Below are 21,301 nucleotides of genomic sequence, written 5' to 3'. Positions count from 1 at the left end.
TTGATCAGGCTTTGTCATTATTTATCAGCCAGACAAGCTATCTTTATCTCATGAACTTGTAGCTTTTTTAAAAAAATTAATTTGTTCATATAGTAACAATTACTATATTCTGTTTGAGTGAAATTTTAAAATTTTTGGCTTAACAGTTGTTAACATTCACTGCTGGTCCTGTGATTAGTTCTGATGTGTCAATACAGCATCTTTTCATTTTACTAATATTTTTAATGGAAGGAGCATGCAGTTTGACCAGACAATGGCTAGAGCAAGAATACTTGTGTGTATAATGAGAGGCATAATAAGTAGAAAAAAAAGCCGCTACTGCCCCCATTCAGGTTATTAGTAAGACCACAGGTTATTAAACAAGGATTTCTGACCTTATGAAGACTTAATTCTTAGCTACCTCAAATTCTCTTTACAAACTCTCATTCATGCTTTTCTGATTTCATGACTCAACTATTGCAAATGTCTACTGTGGCATTTCTAAATCTTCACTCCGTAAGCTGCAAACACTTCAAAACACTGCAGCTCTTCAGCTTCCTATTTTTAAGATTCCCAGCCTCTCAAGGTCCTTCACTTAGGCTCCCCTTCTTAACGCTCTTCTCTGACCATACCCTATACTCACCGTTACCTCAGGTCCCTCGATGCTGTCTCACTTTACTGTCCCACCCGTTCTTCAGCCTTTTTCTTTATTGTCCCTAAGTTCTGGAATGATCTTCCACAATCTATTAGAGCAGAGACTTCATTCCCCAAATTCAAGGTGTTAGTTAAGAGTCATTTTTTCCAGCTGGCTGCTGGCCTCTCAACCCCCTGTAATTTTCTCTTTTACTCCTCTGGCCTTCTCCCATGACTACAGGCCCATTCACTTTTTGTACCCCGTCCCTCTTGAGCAGATTGCTTTCCTGGCATTCCTTTCTGTTTTTATTATTATTATTTTTTTTTATTCTATTTTATTGTAAACCACTATGACCAAATTATGTTGTAATGGTGGTATGTCAAATTTGAATAAACTATAACTATAAACGATACAGTGTCTGTAGCATCACAAAGGAAGTATACTGAGCATATGGTTTTGGGAGCTGTATCACACTGTAAAATATAGGTAAGACAGCTGAAGTCTCAGCAGAACATGATTGTGAGATCATAAAAAATACTGAAACATGTACTGAATGCTTACTTTTAAAAATTAAAATTTGGACTTATTGTTTTTTTTTCAACTTCCATTTCAAACAGAACCAGCCTCTTTATGGGGCTGTCTCACCATGATGTTACCCTCCTGTACAGCGACAATCCTTAAAAACCGGGGCCATGGACTCTATATGCCTCCAAAATGTTGTAAGTACACCAAACTGGACCAACAGGTATCACTATTTCAGTGTGACTAGGCTGTGAACTGAGATCTTTGGAGTACTGCCAGCCTTGAATGGCCCAAAAATAAGCACAGCTCAAGAAATCAACTTCTCACATAGCAACACACAATGCCATCAGGCTGCTCACTCTTATGCTAGTTTAGTATAAAGTAAGCACAAGAATAAGGTAAAATTATGTATAATCATACCTGATAATTTTCTTTCCATTAATCATAGCTGATCAATCCATAGACTGGTGGGTTGTGTCCATCTACCAGCAGGTGGAGATAGAGAGCAAACTTTTGCCTCCCTATATGTGGTCATGTGCTGCCGGAAACTCCTCAGTATGTCGATATCAAAGCTCCATCCGCAGGACTCAGCACTTAGAGAATTACACCCACGAAGGGACACTCTGCCCAGCTCACCACCGCCGAAACGGGGGAGGGGAATTAACCCAGCTCATCCCCACACAAGTGGGGGAGGGGAATCCGTCCAGCTCATCCCCGCGGAGCGGGGGAGGGACACCACACCCGCCGATGCGGGGGGATCTGGCTTATCCTGCAACCGCAACCGCGGGAGGAGCTGACTGACCCTAACACCGCCGAAGCGGGAGGGGTACAAAGCTGCCCTACAGCCGCACGAAGCGGGAGGGAGTGCCGGCAGAATTTATGTCTCAATCCAGCCCCGTAAAACGGAGGGGAGAGGAATGCAGCAGCTCACTGTAACACAAACTCGTCTCAACTCTTGAAGAATCCAAGTGAAAGAAGAACTTGAACACGAAGTCCTCCTGAAGTAACTGAAGGCTAAACTTGAACCTAAAATTCAACCAGAATATAAACAGTCCAGATATCTGGGAGGGGCTATGGATTGATCAGCTATGATTAATGGAAAGAAAATTATCAGGTATGATTATACATAATTTTACCTTCCATATCATCAAGCTGATCAATCCATAGACTGGTGGGATGTACTGAAGCAGTACTCACCCAGGGCGGGACATAGAAATCCCTGACCTCAACACTGAAGCTCCAAACCGGGCCTCCGCCCGTGCAGCCACAGTCAAACGGTAATGCTTGGAGAATGTATGAGCCGAAGCCCACGTTGCCGCCTTGCATATCTCTTCCAAGGAGACGGATCCGGCCTCTGCCATCGAGGCCGCCTGAGCTCTCGTGGAGTGAGCCTTCAGCTGGATAGGCGGCACCTTCCCCGCGGCCACATAAGCCGCTGCAATGGCTTCCTGGACCCATCTTGCCACTGTAGGCTTAGCAGCCTGCAGACCCTTACGAGGACCTGCAAACAGGACAAACAGATGATCCGATTTCCGGAAATCATTGGTCACTTCCAAGTATCTGATGATGACTCGTCTCACATCCAGATATTCAAGAGCGGAGTACTCCTCTGGGTAGTCCTCCCTACGAAAGGAAGGGAGACAGAGCTGCTGATTCACATGGAAGCGAGAACCAATCTTGGGCAGGAAGGAAGGCACTGTGCAAATAGTCACTCCTGCCTCAGTGAACTGCAGAAAAGGCTCTCGACATGAGAGCGCCTGGAGCTCGGAAACTCTTCTGGCTGAAGTGATAGCCACCAAAAAGACTGCTTTCAACGTCAGGTCTTTCAGAGATGCCCTCGACAAGGGTTCCAAAGGCGGCTTCTGCAATGCTCTTAGCACCAGGTTGAGATTCCACGCAGGCACCACTGAGTGCAGAGGAGGGCGCAGGTGATTAACTCCCTTGAGAAAGCGCACCACATCTGGCTGCGAAGCCAGGGAAGCACCCTTCAGGCGGCCCCTGAAGCAAGCCAGAGCCGCTACCTGGACTTTAAGGGAACTGAGCGACAGGCCTTTCTCCAGACCTTCTTGCAGGAACGCCAACACTGAAGAAATTGGAGCAGTGAAGGGAGAAAGTGAGCCTGCTTCACACCATGCTGTAAAGATACGCCAAACCCTGGCGTAAGCAGTAGAAGTAGAGCGCTTCCTCGCTCTCAGCATAGTGGCGATGACCTTGTCTGAGAAGCCCTTCTTCCTCAGACGCTGCCGCTCAATAGCCAGGCCGTAAGACCAAAGGGAGAGGGATCCTCCATCACCACGGGACCCTGATGTAACAGGCCCTGCTCCACTGACAGCCGCAGAGGATCGTCGACTGAGAGCCTGAACAAGTCCGCATACCAGGGACGTCTGGGCCAATCCGGACCCACCAGGATTACCCTGCCGGGAAGCTTTGCCACCCGGTCTAGCACCCTGCCCAACATGGGCCAGGGCGGGAACACATAGAGGAGCTCTTGTGTCGGCCACTGTTGGAGAAGAGCATCTACTCCCAGGGATCGAGGGTCCCGTCCTCTGCTGAAAAAGCGCGGCACTTGGCCATTGGCCGATGACGCCATCAGATCTAGGCTCGGCTGGCCCCAGCGCTTCGTGATGTCCAAGAACGCCTGAGCAGATAGTTGCCACTCTCCGGGCTCCAAGGTATGGCGACTGAGAAAGTCCGCCTTGACATTCATGACTCCGGCAATGTGGGCCGCTGAAAGCTGCTCCAGGTTCGCTTCCGCCCACTGGCAAAGACTCATAGCCTCCTTGGCTAGAGGGGCGCTCTTGGTACCTCCCTGGCGGTTGATATAGGCCACAGCCGTGGCATTGTCCGACAGGACCCGTACAGGCTTCAACACCAGTACCGGGATGAACTCCAATAACACCAACCGAATGGCTCTGAGTTCCAGGAGGTTGATAGACCACTTGCCTCTGCAGGAGACTAGAGCCCCTGCGCTGTCCTTCCCAAGCAGTGGGCTCCCCAGCCCATCAAAGAGGCGTCTGTCGTGACGACAATCCACTCCGGGGTCACCAGAGGCAATCCTGCAGACAACTTGTCTGTCTGCGTCCACCAGCTCAGCGCCTTGCGCACTGCTGGGTCCACGGGAAGGCGCACAGCATAATCCTCCGACATCGGAGTCCAGCGCAGCAGCAGAGATAGCTGTAGTGGTCTCATATGAGCCCTGGCCCAGGGCACTACTTCCATCGTGGCCGTCATAGAGCCCAACAGCTGCACGTAGTCCCAAGCCCGAATAGGAGAGGCTACTAGGAACTAGTCCACCTGAGCCTGAAGCTTGACAATCCGATTGTCTGGCAGGAACACTCTGCCCACTTGGGTGTCGAATCGAACTCCCAGATACACCAGGGACTGAGTCGGGCGCAGCTGGCTCTTCTTCCAGTTGATGATCCATCCCAGGGAGCTCAAAAGAGCAACTACCCGGTCCATAGCTTTGCCGCACTCTGCATAAGAGGGGGCTCGGATCAACCAGTCGTCCAGATAAGGATGGACTTGTACTCCTTCCTTTAGCAGGAAGGCCGCTATGACCCCCATTACTTTGGAAAAGGTCCGCGGAGCAGTAGCCAACCCGAAAGGGAGGGCTCTGAACTGGAAGTGTCGTCTCAGGACTGTAAAACGCAGAAAGCGTTGGAGAGGAGGCCAGATGGGAATATGCAGGTACGCTTCCTTGATGTCCAAGGAAGCCAAGAACTCTCCTGCCTTCACTGCCGCTATAACAGAGCGGAGAGTCTCCATGCGAAAGTGCCTCACTTTCCAGGCCCGATTGACCCCTTTGAGGTCAAGGATAGGCCGGACAGAGTCTCCTTTCTTTGGAACCACAAAGGAAATGGAGTAACGTCCCTTGCCAATCTGATTTTTTTTGGCACCGGAACGACCGCACCCAGGCGGATCAGGTTGTCCAAGGTCTGCTGCACTACCACAGCTTGACCGGAGACTTGCAGGGAGAGAGTACAAACCCGTCTCTTAAGGGTTGGCAGAACTCTAGCTTGTAGCCGTCTCTGATGACTTCCAGCACCCACGCGTCTGAAGTTATAGTGGTCCACTCGCCCAGAAACGAGGACAGCCGTCCTCCAATCTGCACTGGGGCGTGGACCAAGGCCCCGTCATTGGGTACGAGACCCTGGGGGAGGAAGCACCTCCGGGACGGCGGTCTCTGCGAAAGGAATGCTGCTTGGGGGAGAAATTCCTCTTGAAGGAAGAGGGGGCAGAGGAACCCGACTTGCCCGGGCGGTACCGATGGGCTTCCTGCAACCGTCCTCTGGAGGTATCGGGACGAGTACTAACCCGAGCCCTGACCTCTGGTAATTTCTTGCCCTTAGACGTGCCGAGATCGGTCACGATTTTGTCCAGCTCGACCCCAAAGAGCAGCTTGCCTTTAAAAGGCAATCTAGCCAGGCGGGATTTAGAGGCGTGGTCAGCAGACCAATGTTTCAGCCAAAGCCACCGCCGCGCAGAGACTGTCTGAGCCATGCCTTTAGCTGAGGCTCTCCAGACATCATACAGCAAGTCTGCCAAATAGGCTAAGCCCGATTCCAGGGCCGGCCAATCAGCCCTCAAGGAATGATCCGAGGGGGAAGCCCGCTGCACCATAGCCCGGCACGCCCTGGCCACATAGGAGCCGCAAACTGAGGCCTGCAAACTTAAAGCAGCTGCCTCAAAGGACGACCTTAAGGCCGCCTCCAATCTTCTGTCTTGGGCGTCCTTTAGGGCCGTGCCACCTTCCACCGGCAACGCCGTTTTCTTAGTCACCGCAGTGATTAAAGAATCCACGGTAGGCCACAGATAGGCCTCATGTTCACTCACAGCCAAAGGATAGAGGCGGGACATAGCCCTAGCCACTTTAAGGCTCGTTTCCGGGACATCCCATTGAGCCGCAATTAAGGTGTGCATGGCATCATGCACGTGGAAGGTTCTAGGCGGGCGCTTCGTCCCCAGCATAATGGCAGAGCCAACAGGGGCTGAGGGAGAGACGTCCTCCGGAGAGGAAATCTTCAAAGTGTCCATGGCCTGTAACAACAGGTTGGGCAAATCCTCTGGGCTAAAAAGCCGCGCTGCAGAGGGGTCATCCGCTCCATCCGAGCGGGGATCTATCTCCTCCAAGGAATCCGCAAAGGATCGTTGGGAGACCTCAGACACGCTGCCCTCATCTACATCGGAGGAGACAAAAGTCCTCCAAGGCCTGGAAATCAACCCGAGGGCGTTTACCTCTGGGAACCTCAACCTCTTTATCAGAAGAGGGAGCAGGGGCAGCGTTTTGCATGAGGAAAGCCTGATGCAGCAGCAAAACAAACTCGGGGGAGAAACCCCCCAGACTGTGCACTTCCGCAGCCTGGGCAACAGCCCTAGACGCACTCTCAACCGGCGCTCGCAATAGCGGGGGAGAGACATGCTGCGCATCCAAAATGGCGTCCGGCGCGAAACTCCGTGAAGGAGCCGTGCGGGAAGAACGGCGCTTAACTTTAGCCGCTTTTGTGCCGTTGCCCAAATTAAGGGCGTTCATGGCATTAATGTCTCCAACCTCAAGGGCGGCCCCGAAGAAGCCGTCCGAGCCGCGTGGCCGGCCAAGATGGCGGAGGCGAGGAGCGGGGGATCGGCGTTTATGGCGGGAAAAAACCGCCACGCCGGAGGAACGACCGGGACATTCATCGGTCACTAAACTATCACCCATCAAGGGCGAATCAGGTTGTAAAACCCCCGCATCCCCTCTAGAAGCGCTCCAGCGATCCGGGGAGCGACCCTTTGCGCCCTCGCCCTCCGACGCCATTGCCACGAGGAGAAGAATCGGGGAACCCCCTGCCCGCTATAAAAAGGTAAAATTACCTGCTTGCCGCTCCGAGCTGTAACGAACTGGTGTCCCAGTGAGTAGCTGCAATAAACGTTTAAAGAAACGTCGAATTAAACGCCTTTAAAGACGTTTAAAAATATTTTTTTTTTTTTTTTAAACGGAGCCAGCGGGAGGGGGGAGAAAAGGAGGGACCTGGCACCACCAGGTTTGCACTTGCTCAAAAGAGCCCTCAACCCCAGGCCTCAACAAAACCTAAGGATTAGGCTTGGAGGCCTAGCCAGAGCTGCTGCTGTGTGTGACCACCACCTGCTGAGATAGAGAACATACTGAGGAGTTTCCGGCAGCACATGACCACATATAGGGAGGCAAAAGTTTGCTCTCTATCTCCACCTGCTGGTAGATGGACACAACCCACCAGTCTATGGATTGATCAGCTTGATGATATGGAATGTATGATTTCTATATTAGTGCTAAGATTTTGGCGTTTTATTCTGGCTTGTTCCTTAACTTACGCTTTATAGAAGTCTAAGCTGGACATTACTATCTGTCATCCTATAAAGATTTTGTTCTCTCCTCTGGAATTGAATAGAAATCTAACTGAAAGGATCATCGTAATTGTACTCAACTGCCAACTGAATTATCCAATACTAGTAAAGGCCCGTTTCGAAACGCAATGACGGGCGCTAGCAAGGTAAACCCCCACCCATCCTCCCTCCCTGCCGAGTTCCATACCCCCTCCCTCCCTTCCGAGGTGCAGACCCCCTCCCTCCCTCCAAACCCCCTCTGTCCCTTCGTGTCTCCCTCCCGAGTTGCAGACCCCCCTCCCTCCCAGTTCAAGGCCCCCTTCACGCCCTCCCACTGAGTTGCAGACTCCCCCTCCCTCCGATTGTAACCCCCCCTTCGCGTTACTGCCTGGCCCCCTCGTGGCGCGACCCTCTGGACACCACCCTGCTCGGTCCCTTGCCCCCCCTTCAGTCCCTCCAGAGTTACAGACCCCCCTCCCTCCCACCCAGTTGCAGACTCCCCCTCCCTCAGATTTAAACACCCCCCCTCCGCGGCACTCTGGACCACCACCCTTTCCTCCGAAATACCTCTCCTCTGCTGACGGATCCGAAGTGCTGTTCTGGGCTGCGTGGCATTCTTTGTTGAATGAGCATCTGTTGAAGTTTCTGTGCGTGCGTCTGATGTCAGACGCGCACACAGAGACTGCAACAGATGTTCATTCATCAAGCCACGCCCCGCAGCCCAGGACAGAACTTCGGATCCGTCAGCAGAGGGGAGGTATTTCGGAGGAAAGGGTGGTGGTCCAGAGTGCCGCGGTAGGGGGGTGCAGGTGTCATTAACGCGGGGGGGGGGGGGGGGGGTGTGTTTAAATCTGAGGGAGGGGGGAGTCTGCAACTCGGTCGGAGGTGCGTGATGGGCCTTGAACTGGGAGGGAGGGAGTGACGTGTGTGTGTGTGGGGGGGGGGGGGGGGGGGGCGGGTGTGTGAATGTGCTTTGGGTGGTGGGTGTTTGATGTTGGGGGGTGGGTGTGTGATGTGATTCGTTGAGTGTCATTGCTCCACCCTCGACATCATCACGTTTCATGCGTGGGCGGGGCAGACACTCATGGACAAAAACTTATCTCAGCCACTTCACTTTAGAACGTTGGGAAAGTGAGGCTTCATTAGAATGTTGGAGGTGCATTTTATATAGAGGGATTGTTTGTGAATATGATCATTCAAGCTCCCAAACTGCTAGGAAATCTATTTTGTGATTATTAGCAAAAGCTAAGGTGTTTGTTATTATTCAGTTGAATGAGGTAGGTAAACCAATATTCAATGAAACGCAAACATTAAAAATAACCCAAAACAAATACACACACACAGTTTATCTGTAAATCAGTGAGCCTCCTGAGAGAGATACATACTTACTTTTCTGGATATGAGGTACTCCGATTATGGTTTTTTTGTAAGAATAATAAAGACAAATTGCACCTCACAACCAAGTTAAACACTTTTGCAAATCCATGCAAAATGTCTTATCAGCTATATTGACTTGGTTGTCCTTTTTATTGAGAATTGAATACAATATCAGCATGCTCCAATTCATGTGCCAAACCAAAATATTTAATTTGAAGCCAATATTTTATCCAGAAAGATTAATTCCTTGGCTGAATGTTACATTAACTCAAGATTTAACTCTGCAATTTGGGATAACATGATCCTAAACAGTGTATGTTCAGACATACATCCTGCTCTTCGGAGCATGCAAGTGCAATATTCTATGTGATATCTTTGATCTTGCATAGGCTGTTATTCACTAAAGCATCACAGGTGGTCATCCTCTGTATCTGAAAAGTATATGACCATGGCTATCAACAAAAAAGACATTTTAAGCAATTCAACTGTTTATTTTTTCCCTTTGATTTTTTTAACTATTTAAAAAGAACCAAAGACTATTAGATTCTTTGTTTTTATTTTCAAAATGTTTCTCAATTAAAGTTCAAATTGTAATTTCTAATGGAAATATGCTTAATATAATTTATAAAAAATAAACGGAATTCCATTTTTATAGTTATAAACTACTAAAGAACTGGGGATCCATGTTCTCATCCTGACTGGCCCTCCTTTTGTACTGCCTGGAGATGGCTATCCAAGATGGTCTAACAATATCCCCCCTACAGCATGAAGATGGCTTAAATAAAATTCCAGCTTCATCAACACAAAAACAAGTTGCTTTACCACAAAATTGAATTAACTTTATTTTTCCCTACAGTCACAACTTGTCTGAATCTGTCTTTAAATCAAGAAAGTAAAATGTAATCTCAAAATGGTTTGGTATCCGAAATCTGGACAGAATTACACTTTACTGAAAAAAAGAATTAGCTGAAGACCACCTTTTATGGTCTTGGAAAAAACAAAACAAAACACACACACACACACAACAGGGCCAAAAAGTTTAAATCAAAAATATTCTACACCTTCAGAAAAGGAGCCAGCAGTGACATTCCTGATGTACATTTTAAGTATTGTTTTCTCTTCATAAGGTACATACTCTTCTGCATTTTTTCCCAGTACATATGGGGCAGGACTTTGTATACCTGTTTACAGAGAAATTTATGTTACATGCTATGGCAAGAGCCAAATTAAGGAAAAAAACTAACGGACATTTTTGAAGGCTCTTTCAAGTTGCCTATAGCTGGAAAATGAGCATTTCTCCAAATCATTCAACCCCGTTTACATTTTAGTGCATTTAATTTGACAGAATTGTCACAAGTTTTAATAAACATAAAAAAGACAGAACAGAAAGAAATCACAACAGAACATAAAATTATTCACCAAATGATGTAACAGGTCTTGATAAAATGCCAATTAAAAAGAAATTAAAGACAAAAAGATGAAACATTTTCAGGAATGAAAGAAAACAAAACAAGCAGGCTCGAGTTTAAAAACCCTCTACCATTCCGTGGATAGCCACAGAAAGAGAATTCTATATACTTGTCAACTTTTTAACTCCTTTTAATATGTAAACATATAGCCAGACTTGGTTAGCTTTGACATGCTAGACCCTTCCCCCGTCTTCCCCTGGTATACACAGTTACAAGTTTAGCCCTTTTACTTAATGGACTTACATTTATCCTTATGTGCCTGATGGAGATGAAAGCAATAGTTCCACACAGACCTGTGGAACAGCAGTTCCTCTTATGGAGCAGAGCAAAACTGACTCGTAGCAGCACTAATCACAAATCCATACATTCTGTGAAAGATTAGCTAGCTCTGGACTTATGAGAACACACTATAATTTACTGCTGAATTTCAAGAGACCTATGCTTTACCTCCTAATCATTTACATTTTGATAAGTTTAAAAAAAGTTTACTGTAAGTAGTTGACAAGTTGACATACATATTGCTATTCAGGAGTCTGACAAAACTATTTTTCTTCATACGAAAAAAATTGACAAGTATGTATGAGCCAATGACCAAATCAGAGGGTTCTTTGGTGCAATCAGTCCACACTGGCAACAGATTCTGAGGATATGTACTAATATAAAAAAACATGCTGCTACACTTAGGCAGCAGCTCTCTGTCTTGCTTCACTTTACAAATCTAAAACAGCTGTTCTCAATAAGCCAATATATATATTTTTCTAAATTTTAATATCAGACATTGCCTGAAAATTTTGTACAATAATCTGGACCAATCATGGTTCTGTACCCTCATGTTGCTGTGAAACATGACTTGAGCTAAAGGCAAAGACTGGTTATCTCAAGGACAACAGCTTCATATTAGCTATCAAAGAGAACAGTATAGTTAAACTGTCTTCCTGTTGGGTCTCTTGCCTTTCTTTAAAAATAGCTTATTCTTAATGTAGCCACGCTTCCTTTTGGCAGTCTACAAAGAAAACAAAAAGAATACATCGCATTAGTTATTAGGAATGTAGTTCTTCTCGCCTATACACTTAAGTTTCTGCATTCCCACTCAATTCTTAACCCTTAAGCACACTTCACATCTTTTCAGTTTAACTGCTTACTTCAAAGGATAAGGAATGGATTAAAAGGTGAGGCATCTATGAAAACAACTATTTTGGTCCTTCAGGAGGAGTGATCAGAATTTGTTTTTAAACTATGTGGCAATTAAAACACACACACACGCATACAATGTATTCACACCTAGATCAGGGGTAGACAGTTGCCACAAACTGGTTAGGCTTTAAAGATGCCCACAATAAATATGCAACAGACGCATTTGCATGCGCTGCCTCCCCATTGTATTTAGCTGTATATTGTGGATATCCTGAAAAGCCAACTGGCCTGTGGCACTCAAGGACCAGAGTTGCCCACCCTTGACCTAGAGGCTGATACAGAAAGTCTGTGTTAAGTTGTGCACTGATAGATTAGTATATGGCATCTAATGCAAGCTGAACACAAAATTTTTGCTCCTCACAGTACTGACAATGTCATGCAAATTACCAATGTGTTAAAAAGTGTGCATTATCATAAAAATAGCACACACTTCAGTGGTAGTATGAAGTCACTGCTGCTGACGAGCAAAAACAATTTTCTCCCTTCCTGTCAGTGCACGAGTGATGACTAGCTTATATGCTGACAGGGAGAAGGCCCCCCCCCCCCCCCAAAAAAAAAACACTGCCTCCTCTCCATTGCTTCCACCAACCTCCCAACACAAATCTCTGGTAATCTAGTGAACCCCCCTGATCCTCGCCCTCAACCTCAGAAAAGACCCCCCTGGATGCCTCGAACCCCAGCTCTCAGAAGTGCCCCCCCATTAAACTACAAAAAACTTCCCTGGTAGTTTTGTGGACCCCCCTCATCCTAAAAATAAATCCCGGTTAGTTTAGTGGATCCCCCAAACCCACTCCCATGCCCCAAAATAAATCCCTGGTAGTCAGGTGGACACCACCACCACCCTCCTGCAATGCTGAACAAGAGGCAAAAGTGACACCCACTATTTCATGCCACCTCACCACATCTTCCAAAATGACAGTGCATCCTAGGCATATCCTGTAGAAGTCAGACTGCCAAGGGAATGTTCCTATTACTTGGTAATCTGGGTAAAGACTACTCAGGAAACTTGGGGGGGGGGGGGGGGGGGGGGGGGGGGGTTGGGGTCCAGGTCTACTAGACCACCATGGATTTATTTTGAGAGGGAAGAAGAGGCTATTCATTACTCCGCCCCTCATGCAGAGAATGAGATAACCCTTATACACCTCCTCAGATCTGGTATTCAAGTTCCTGCACTGTGCTTGCCTTAAAGTCTTTTGCAGTGAAGCAGAGTAGCTAATAGCCTCAATTATAATATGATTTGCACTGGTGTGAAACTGTGCACAAAAACATTTTCTATATCAGGCATCCAGAAAGATGAGGGCAGCTGTTGCACTAACTGCACACTTCTGTCTGTGCTAGCTTTCTGTACTGGTTCCCTAGACAGAAAGAATTTGATGCACAAATTCTAGGAACAACCTCACTTCTTTTCCAGGAGTTCAAGGGATAGAAAAAGCATACTCTGCCACTCATGGCAATGAAAGCTGTTGCTTTTAGTGTCACACAAGCTGAAATGGTAATTCTTGAGAACTGATAAGGGAAATGTTTATAAGAATATATGTTCTATTCAAATTCAAGTAACTGAATTAGGAACTAAAAAGTAAGATTTAAAAAAAAAATGTTTTCCACATTTTTTTTAATGCCAAGTTTTCAACAGAATATATCTTGTACTTTTATGACTACATTTACCCTGCAAAATGTGTTATAGGTTAATATGCAAAAATGTTGTCTGGCAAATACTAAGCTAACCAGACAAATATTGCTGTTTCAGTGTTTTTCCCTACCAGTTTCTAAATTTTGTCCAACTACAGCCTGTACAAAATTTAGCTGGATAAAAAGCAGCCCTGGGGATACTCCCGTGGCACAGTTTAACCTTGATCAGCCAAACAGAAGTCTTAAAGAAATCCAAATAACTTTGTTCGAACTTTAGGCCAAATATTCAGCCCAATAAACAAGTTGTCCAGTTTATTTTGTCCACACATGATTATCTCCACATCAGGTCTTAATACCACAAGCAGATTGTCAGCCAAAATTCTATGGATTGAGGAAACAAGGCAATGTTAACTCCTTTTATAAAATCTAGTTTTATAGCTCAGCACTCACTAAACTATATTTATAAATCCGTTTACCAAAGTTGGGAAACATCAATCTGGTACTCTTAACACAAACAAAAATACAAAGTACTATTTATAAAGAACAAGTGCATGCCACTACAGTCTGCAAAGGAACTGCTTGTGACTAAATAAGGCATCTTATTCTTTATTTGGTCCATTTACCCAGTTTCAAAATCTCTGTTCATCTACTACTGAATTCCAAGTTAAATTCCCTAGAAGAACCAAAAGATTTACTACCTTTAAATGTAAGTTTAAGGACTCTCTTCTAGATTGTTGCAGCATGATTACATAATAGATTAAGTCACCATCAATACCACTTTTAAGTCATACAGGGGCCCTTTTACACAGCAGCAGCGGTAAGCCCAATGTAGGCTTACCGCTTGCTCTTTTGGGACCACCACTGGCCCAACTCAGCCGCTGATGGTAGTCCCGCCCCGAGAAAGCCCAACGCAGGTTTACCGCTTGCTCTTTCAGGACCACCGCCAGCCCAATGCGGCCTCCAGCGGTAGTCCTGCCTCGAGGGTGCGCTATTTCTGGGAGAAAAAGAAAACCCTTAGAAATGGCTTGCACGGCGGTAATTGGGCATTGCTGTGTGCTACCTGGTTACTGTTGGGTTAGCGTGGAAGCCCTTATCGCCACCTCAATGGATGGTGGTAAGGGCTCCCCGTCGCATGGCCATGCAGTAAAAGTTCTCTTACTGCATGGTCATGTGTGCTTGGGGCTCTTTTACCTGCTGCGGTAAAAAGGGCCCTGGTGCGCAGGAAAAATGGCCCCGCTGCCAGTGCAGAGCCCTTTTCCTCGCAGCTTGGAAAAAAGGCCCCACTATCTTTTGTCCTTTGAAACTGAAGTTTTAGTCTACAGCATATTTCAGCTATGTTCAGCTACTCTTCTTCACCTTGTATACTAGATTATAGCTGTCCTCAAACAGAAATTGCCACCTAAGCAGACTCAAAAGATTCATCCACCCCAGACATTTCTTTCATCCTCCGGGTAATGCTTAACACAGAAATGTTTCCCCATTTTTATGGATGCACTTTTTGTGAGAATTTTTTTTAAAAAACAAGTTCCCTTTGCAGGGTAATGTAAACTAAAAAAACAGATAGATTATGTTACTTTGTTAGATGCCAGTGTTACCAAAATAAAACATGGAATGATTAAACTTAATGAAACATTTAAAGACTAAGACAGATATTTGAAAAGAGGAATGGAAACCACTTATGTTCTGTCAAGAAAAAGGCTCATATGTAATTACTTCAAATAAAATGTCATTTTGAAGCTATCAGGCATCAATACTGAAAAGCTAGGGATGGCTCCTGCATAGCTAAACAGCGCTTAGCCGGCTAAGTGCTAACATTCAGCACACGTTGGCTATCTCTGCTGAATGTTAGCGCTTAGTACGATATAGCCAGCTATCTGCAAATACTCAAGCTCTGGCCAGCTAAGTTTAGTGGGCAAATTGGACCGCATAAATAGCAGTCCTATCTTTGCCCACTATTAACTTAACCAGCCAGCGCTGAATATTCACATAGCTGGTTAAGTTAGAACTAGCCCAAAACAACCCGGATATTCAATGCTGGTCACCGGAAATGGCCCGGCATTGAATATTTGGGGTCAGCGCCAGCAGCAGAAGCTAACTGGGCTTCCTGCCACTAGTTGAATATCAGGGGGACTGAACACAGATACAAATAGTTACCTATTAAAAAAACAAGGCCTTGCTGGTTTGACCATGTTTTAAGTTTCTGATCCAGTTCTAAAGAGCAGAAAGGATTCTTTTCAACCCATTGCCCTAAATATTTTAGGGCACTTCACTGTAAACCCACCTTCTTTGATAAATACTTTTGTTTCGGTACAATGTTGGTTACTCGAGGTTTATGATCCAATGCTTTTCTGTTTTCTAAGTCTTTCACTTTATATATTCTAACAAGCCAGTGTTCAGATGTAAAGGCTTCTTCCAAATGCTTGAATTTGATATCTTTGTTTCCAATCTCAGCATTGCGTGTGCGGTCAAAGCCTGGAGGTGTCCGAAAATCCAGCTTTAAAAATACAAACAACACCCGCCCCCCCCCAAAATTATGTTTAAATATTTTACAACAAAACAGATAAAATCTTTTTCTTTAGGAAAATGTCACTTTATAATATTTAACTAACCTTTTTCAAAAATTAACTAAAATTACTATAACAATTATTTGTTGTGTATTGTATGTGTCAACAAAACAGATAGCGAAGATACTTACCTGTAGCAGGTATTCTCCGAGGACAGCAGGCTGATTGTTCTTACATGTGGGTCGACATCCACGTCGGCCCAGGAATCGGCATTTTGCCAGCAAAATAAAACAAAGTTTTGCTAGAGTCCTCTAGCGCGCGAATCGCACACACCGTGCATGCGCGGACGACTTCCCGCCTGTCGCATGTGTGCGCTTCCTCAGTTTAATCAAAAAGCATAGAAGCAACAAACAACAAGAACAACTCCAAAGGGGCGGAGGGCGGGTTTGTGAGAACAATCAGCCTGCTGTCCTCGGAGAATACCTGCTACAGGTAAGTATTTTCGCTTTCTCCGAGGACAAGCAGGCTGCTTGTTCTCACATGTGGGGTATCCCTAGCACACAGCTTACTCAAAACAATGAACATTGGTCAATTGGGCCTCTCAACAGCGAGGACATAACATAGATTGACCTGAAACCATAAACAACAGAGTGCAGCCTGGAACAGAACAAAAATGGGTCTAGGGGGTGGAGTTGGATTCTAAACCCCGAACAGATTCTGCAGCACTGACTGCCCAAACCGCATGGGAGTAACGAACTGTGGAAGCCATGTGCCCCAGAAGTCTCAACATCTGCCGAGCCGTGATCTGTTGAGACGCTCGAACTGTGGACACCAGGGACAGGAGGTGGTCTGCCCTTGTCTCGGGAAGATAAGCTCGAACTGTCTTCGTGTTCAACAGGGCTCCAATGAATTTCAACTTTTGCAATGGAGTGAGATGGGACTTGGGGTAACTGATTACGAACCCCAGTAGTTCTTGCACCTGAATAGTCATTCGCATGGACTGCTGAGTGCCTGCCTTCGAGGTGCTCTTCACCAGCCAATCACATGCACTCCCAGTGTGTGTAGCGACGCTGCGACTACCGCCAGGCACTTTGTGAATACTCTGGGCGCAGACGCCAGACCAAAGGGCAGAACACAGTACTGAAAGTGCTGAGTTCCTAGCCAAAATCGAAGATACTTCCTGTGAGCTGGAAGGATCGAGATATGTGTGTAAGCATCCTTTAAGTCCAGAGAGCATAGCTAATCGTTCTCTTGAATCATGGTAAGAAGGGTGCCCAGAGAAACCATCCTGAACTTTTCTCAAACTAGAAATTTGTTCAGGCCCCTTAGATCTAGGATGGGACGCATCCCCCCTGTTTTCTTCTGCACAAGGAAGTACCTGGAATAGAACCCCAGCCCTTCTTCCCCTGGTGGAACGGGTTCGACCGCACCGGTTTTTAGAAGGGTGGAGAGTTCCTCTGCAAGTACCTGCTTGTGCTGGGAACTGTAAGACTGAGCTCCAGGTGAACAATTTGGAGGTTGAGAGCTTATCCTAACTGGACTATTTGAAGAATCCACCGGTCGGAGGTTATAAGAGGCCACTGCTGGTGAAAAAATATCAACCTCCTTCCAACCGGTAAGTCGTCCGGTACGGACACTTTTACTGAGGCTATGCTTAACTGGAGCCAGTCAAAAGCCCGTCCCTTGCTTTTGCTGGGGAGCAGTATGGGCCTTAGTCGCACGCTGTTGATGAGAACGAGCGTGCTGGGGTTGAGCCTGGGCAGGCTGCCGAGAAGCAGGAGTGTACCTACGCATAGAATAGGAATAGGGAGCACTTCTCCTCCCGCCAAAAAACCTACTACATGAGGAGGCAGTAGCAGAAGACATCCCGGTGGGAGAGAGAATCCATAGCATCATTATGCTTCTTGATCTGATCAACTAGATCCTCTACATTTTCACCAAAAAGATTATCCACCCGGCAAGGAACATCTGCCATCTGCTGCTGGATAGAATGATCCAAGTCAGAGTCATGCAGCCATGAGAGTCTGCGCATCACTATACCTTGAGCAGCAACTCTGGATGCCATGTCAAAAGTATCAAATGTACCCCTGGCCAGTAACTTTCAACACACCTTCTGCTGCCTGATTACCTGGCAAAAAGGCTCGGACAGCTCCGTGGGGAGTGTATCAACCAAGCTCGACAGTTGCCGTATCGAGTCCCGCAAGTGCACGCTTGTGAAGAGCTGGTAAGACTGGATCTTGGCGGTGAGCATAGCAGCCTGGTACGTCTTCCTCCCAAAAGAGTCAAGAGTTCTAGCCTCTCTGCCTGGGGGCGCCGAAGCATAGTCTCTAGTACTCCTGGCTCTCTTGAGGGCGGAGTCCACCACCATGGAATTGTGGAGTAACTGGGACCTCATCAACCCAGGTTCACTGTGGATCCGATACTGGGATTCAGCTTTTTTCGGGACCACGGGGCCAGACAGAGGGGCTGACCAGTTTCGCATAAGGACTTCCTTCAGTAACTTATGCAAAACAACTGTCACAGCCTCTTTAGGTGGAGAGGAATAATCCAGGACCTTGAGCACCTGAGTCCTGGACTCATCCTCAACTTCCACAGGGACAAAAGAGGAAAAGGACAGATTCTCCGGTGGAGATAGTCTCCTTTCTGGCGGAGGGGAAGGATCAGAGGGAATCCCAAAGGACTCATCAGAAGAGAAGTACCTGGGATCCTCTTCTGACTCCCATGAACACTCCTGCTCAGTATCGGATAGGACCTGAGTTAAGGTGCTTCGACACTAAACCTGCCTCAATGCTGAAGAACAATGTCCTCTATGACGATGTCGAGAGGCCGATGCGCGGTCCAACTGCGGCGACGTCGAAGGGTCCCCAACTGCAAAGGGAGCGGCATTGCAGTCAGGGACCTCACCGCAGGCGAAGGGCCAGATACCGCTGCAGCAGCAGGTACAGAAGGCGCAAGCACCCCCGACACCGAAGCTGACTGTCGTAGCAGTCCTTCCAGAAGTTCTGGAAACCAGGCCCGTATGCGCTCATCGAGAGCAGCCATCGGAGAAGGCTGTGGGGTCGGTGGAACATGCGGCGTCAAAATCCGTGCTTGGGAGCAGATACCAGGGTGCTAGGAGACCAACGCATCGGCACCTCCTGTATCGAGGGGGTAGTGATCCTCTCGACGCCCTGGAGCTCCCGGTACCGTGTGTTGAAGGAAAACTATGACGGTGCTTCTTCGCCTTCGCTTGACGCCCGTCATCGAGACTCCTCGGTACCAATAAGGAGGACGTGGAATCCTCACGTCTCCTCGGGGCCGGGTCCAACGAAGGTCGGTCCCGGGGGGCCTGCATAATAGGAGGCCTTGAGGCAGGTGGAGACCCACTCGACGCCTCACTGTTCCCAGTTCAAGTTGGTCTCTCAGAAGCGATTACATTTCTTCCCAACGTCGATGCTCCTGTTGATGTCGACGCCGCTGACCTCGGTACTGATGTCGAAGGAACGGACTGGACTGAGCCCCCCCCCAAATTTTTCTCGTTGGGCTTCTCGAGACGCTTGGGTCCGTTTCTTCATAAAATGACACAGACTACAAGCGGCTGGGCTATGGTCGGGCCCAAGGCACTTGATACACCAGGCGTGGGTATCGGTACCTGAGATAGTCCGGTTGCACTGCGTACAACGCTTGAAACTGCTGGATGTCTTCGATGACATGGAAGGAAAAACTCTGGTAACCAATAAATTAAATCCCACAGTCTCTGGTAACAATCAATCAAATTCATATACTAAAACCAGGACAATTAGCTGTAACATAGGCATGAATAACAAAGTCCAACTATCTTCTGAAATTCTGCATTAACTATATATTCTTTAATATTTTAAAGAGTGCCCTCAGACAAATATCCACTTTTTCAGGCAGTACTGGTTTATGCCAAGTGGTGTAGCACTTCTTTCATCGGGCTACTCTTAATGTTTTTATAAAGGAAGGAAAAACGGCTTCGGCGAAATCAAACGATGCGATTGTGCCAAAAAAGAGAAGGGCACAAAAGGGAGAAAACCCAACCGTGTGGCCTAAAGGCTGGCCGCGACGAAAAGAAAGTAAACTTAAAATAGAGAAAAAAAAATACTAAAAGTAACTACGGGAATATATATATATATTTTAAGAAAATGACTAAAATAATAAAACAAATAAAAGAAATAGTCGCCAGACTCTGTTCCTAGGCCAAGAATGAGAGCAGAAAAAAAATCCTGTCACCTCGTCGCAGACAAAAGAACTGAAGAAGCACGCTCATGCGACGTTGTCCAAGCATGTGTGATGTGTGCGATTTACGCACTAGGAGACTCTAGCAAATCTTTGTTTTATTTTGCTGGCAAAATGCCGATTCCTGGGCCGATGCGGACGTCGACCCACATGTGAGAACAAGCAGCCTGCTTGTCCTCAGAGAAAAAAATCTTTTTCTATAGGAAAATAAAATGTGTCACTTTATAATATTTAATTAACCTTTTTAAAAAATGAACTAAAATTATTATAACAAAAATTTGTTGTGTATCGTATGTGTCAGGAGTTATACATAAATCAGACATGTTTTCCAGACATCCATAATTAACGTTCAGTTATTTGCTTGTGTTTAGTTGCCCTGAAAATTCAGTTTGCTGGTTTTAAGGTACATGAAAAAACAAAACAAAACAAAAGAAAAAAACCCCCACGAATAAAAGACTAACATATAAAGTTCTGTTAGAGTTTGGAAGGAGTTCCGATCTAGGGGTTTAAACAATGGACTGGAAGTGAGGACTCTTGAGATCGGACTTAAAGTTGTTTTTTTCATGAGAACAAAATGGGGAAAAAATCCCTTCACAGGTGGAAGGCTAGAGAGTCAAATATACTTAGTCACTTTATCCACCAATGTCTCACTTTACGTAATATTAACCTTAAATGTCTCAAGTCTCTATTTCTTGATATACCACATATTTTAGTCACATCTAACAGTTTAGTGTGTCAGAACAGCATAATGGATAAATTAGGTTTTGCCTGATAATTTCCTTTCCATTAGTCCTTCCCACTATTCCACAACCTGTAGGATAGTTGTGTCCATCAACTAACAGGTAGAGATAGAAAACAAAGCTGAGCTGAGACATCTCTCTTGGCATCCTGTCCAGCTCCTTAGTATTTACATAGACAAGCAGTAAGGAGAAACTCAGAATAAACACAACAACCATTAACAACTTGCTAACTTAACACTAACCAGACAAGCAAACATGTGTGGACCCCTCATCTTTGGACAACTTGTAGAACAAGAGATATGCTGGAAGCACCATGCAAGGTGACAGTCGTTATTTACCCCATTACTTAAACATCTCAGAAACCTTAGGCAGGCCTCTGGAATAGTGGGAAGGACTAATCGAACCTGTGGTCATAGGCGCCCCGTATAAGAGGCTTGGGGAGGCTAAGCCTCCCCAACCTGAACTGCAACCTTCCCTGCCTGTCGGACCCACTGCCTCGCTCCTCCCATCCACCCCTGGCTGTTCTGCAACAGAGTTTGGCTGCCTCCCATTGCAGTGCTGCTAACGGACCTGCCGCGCTCATAAACAATGATAGAAGAGCGTAGGTCCCGGCTCTCTGCAAGCAACGCTGCTAGCGCTTCTTGTGATGCTCCTGGAAGTTTATATCGGAAGAGG

The 21,301-nt window shown here is 46.5% G+C and overlaps 1 protein-coding gene across 1 annotated transcript in view; it reads right to left on the bottom strand.

Annotated features, from left to right (window-relative positions):
- Positions 1–9,390: 9,390 nt before the first annotated feature.
- Positions 9,391–21,301, bottom strand: part of STT3B (STT3 oligosaccharyltransferase complex catalytic subunit B) — a 284,604-nt gene continuing 272,693 nt past the window's right edge. Inside the window, exons 15-16 of the mRNA XM_030205953.1 lie at positions 15,425–15,637; positions 9,391–11,323 (exon numbers count right to left, since the gene is read on the bottom strand). Coding sequence (XP_030061813.1) covers positions 11,243–11,323; positions 15,425–15,637 — 294 coding nt within the window. The 3' untranslated portion in view covers positions 9,391–11,242. The remainder of the gene's footprint in view (positions 11,324–15,424; positions 15,638–21,301) is intronic.

Source organism: Microcaecilia unicolor, chromosome 1 (genome assembly GCF_901765095.1).
Source record: "Microcaecilia unicolor chromosome 1, aMicUni1.1, whole genome shotgun sequence".
NCBI lineage: Eukaryota > Metazoa > Chordata > Amphibia > Gymnophiona > Siphonopidae > Microcaecilia > Microcaecilia unicolor.
Note: the sequence above shows the minus strand (reverse complement) of the source record. Positions and strands in the feature narration are given on the sequence as shown.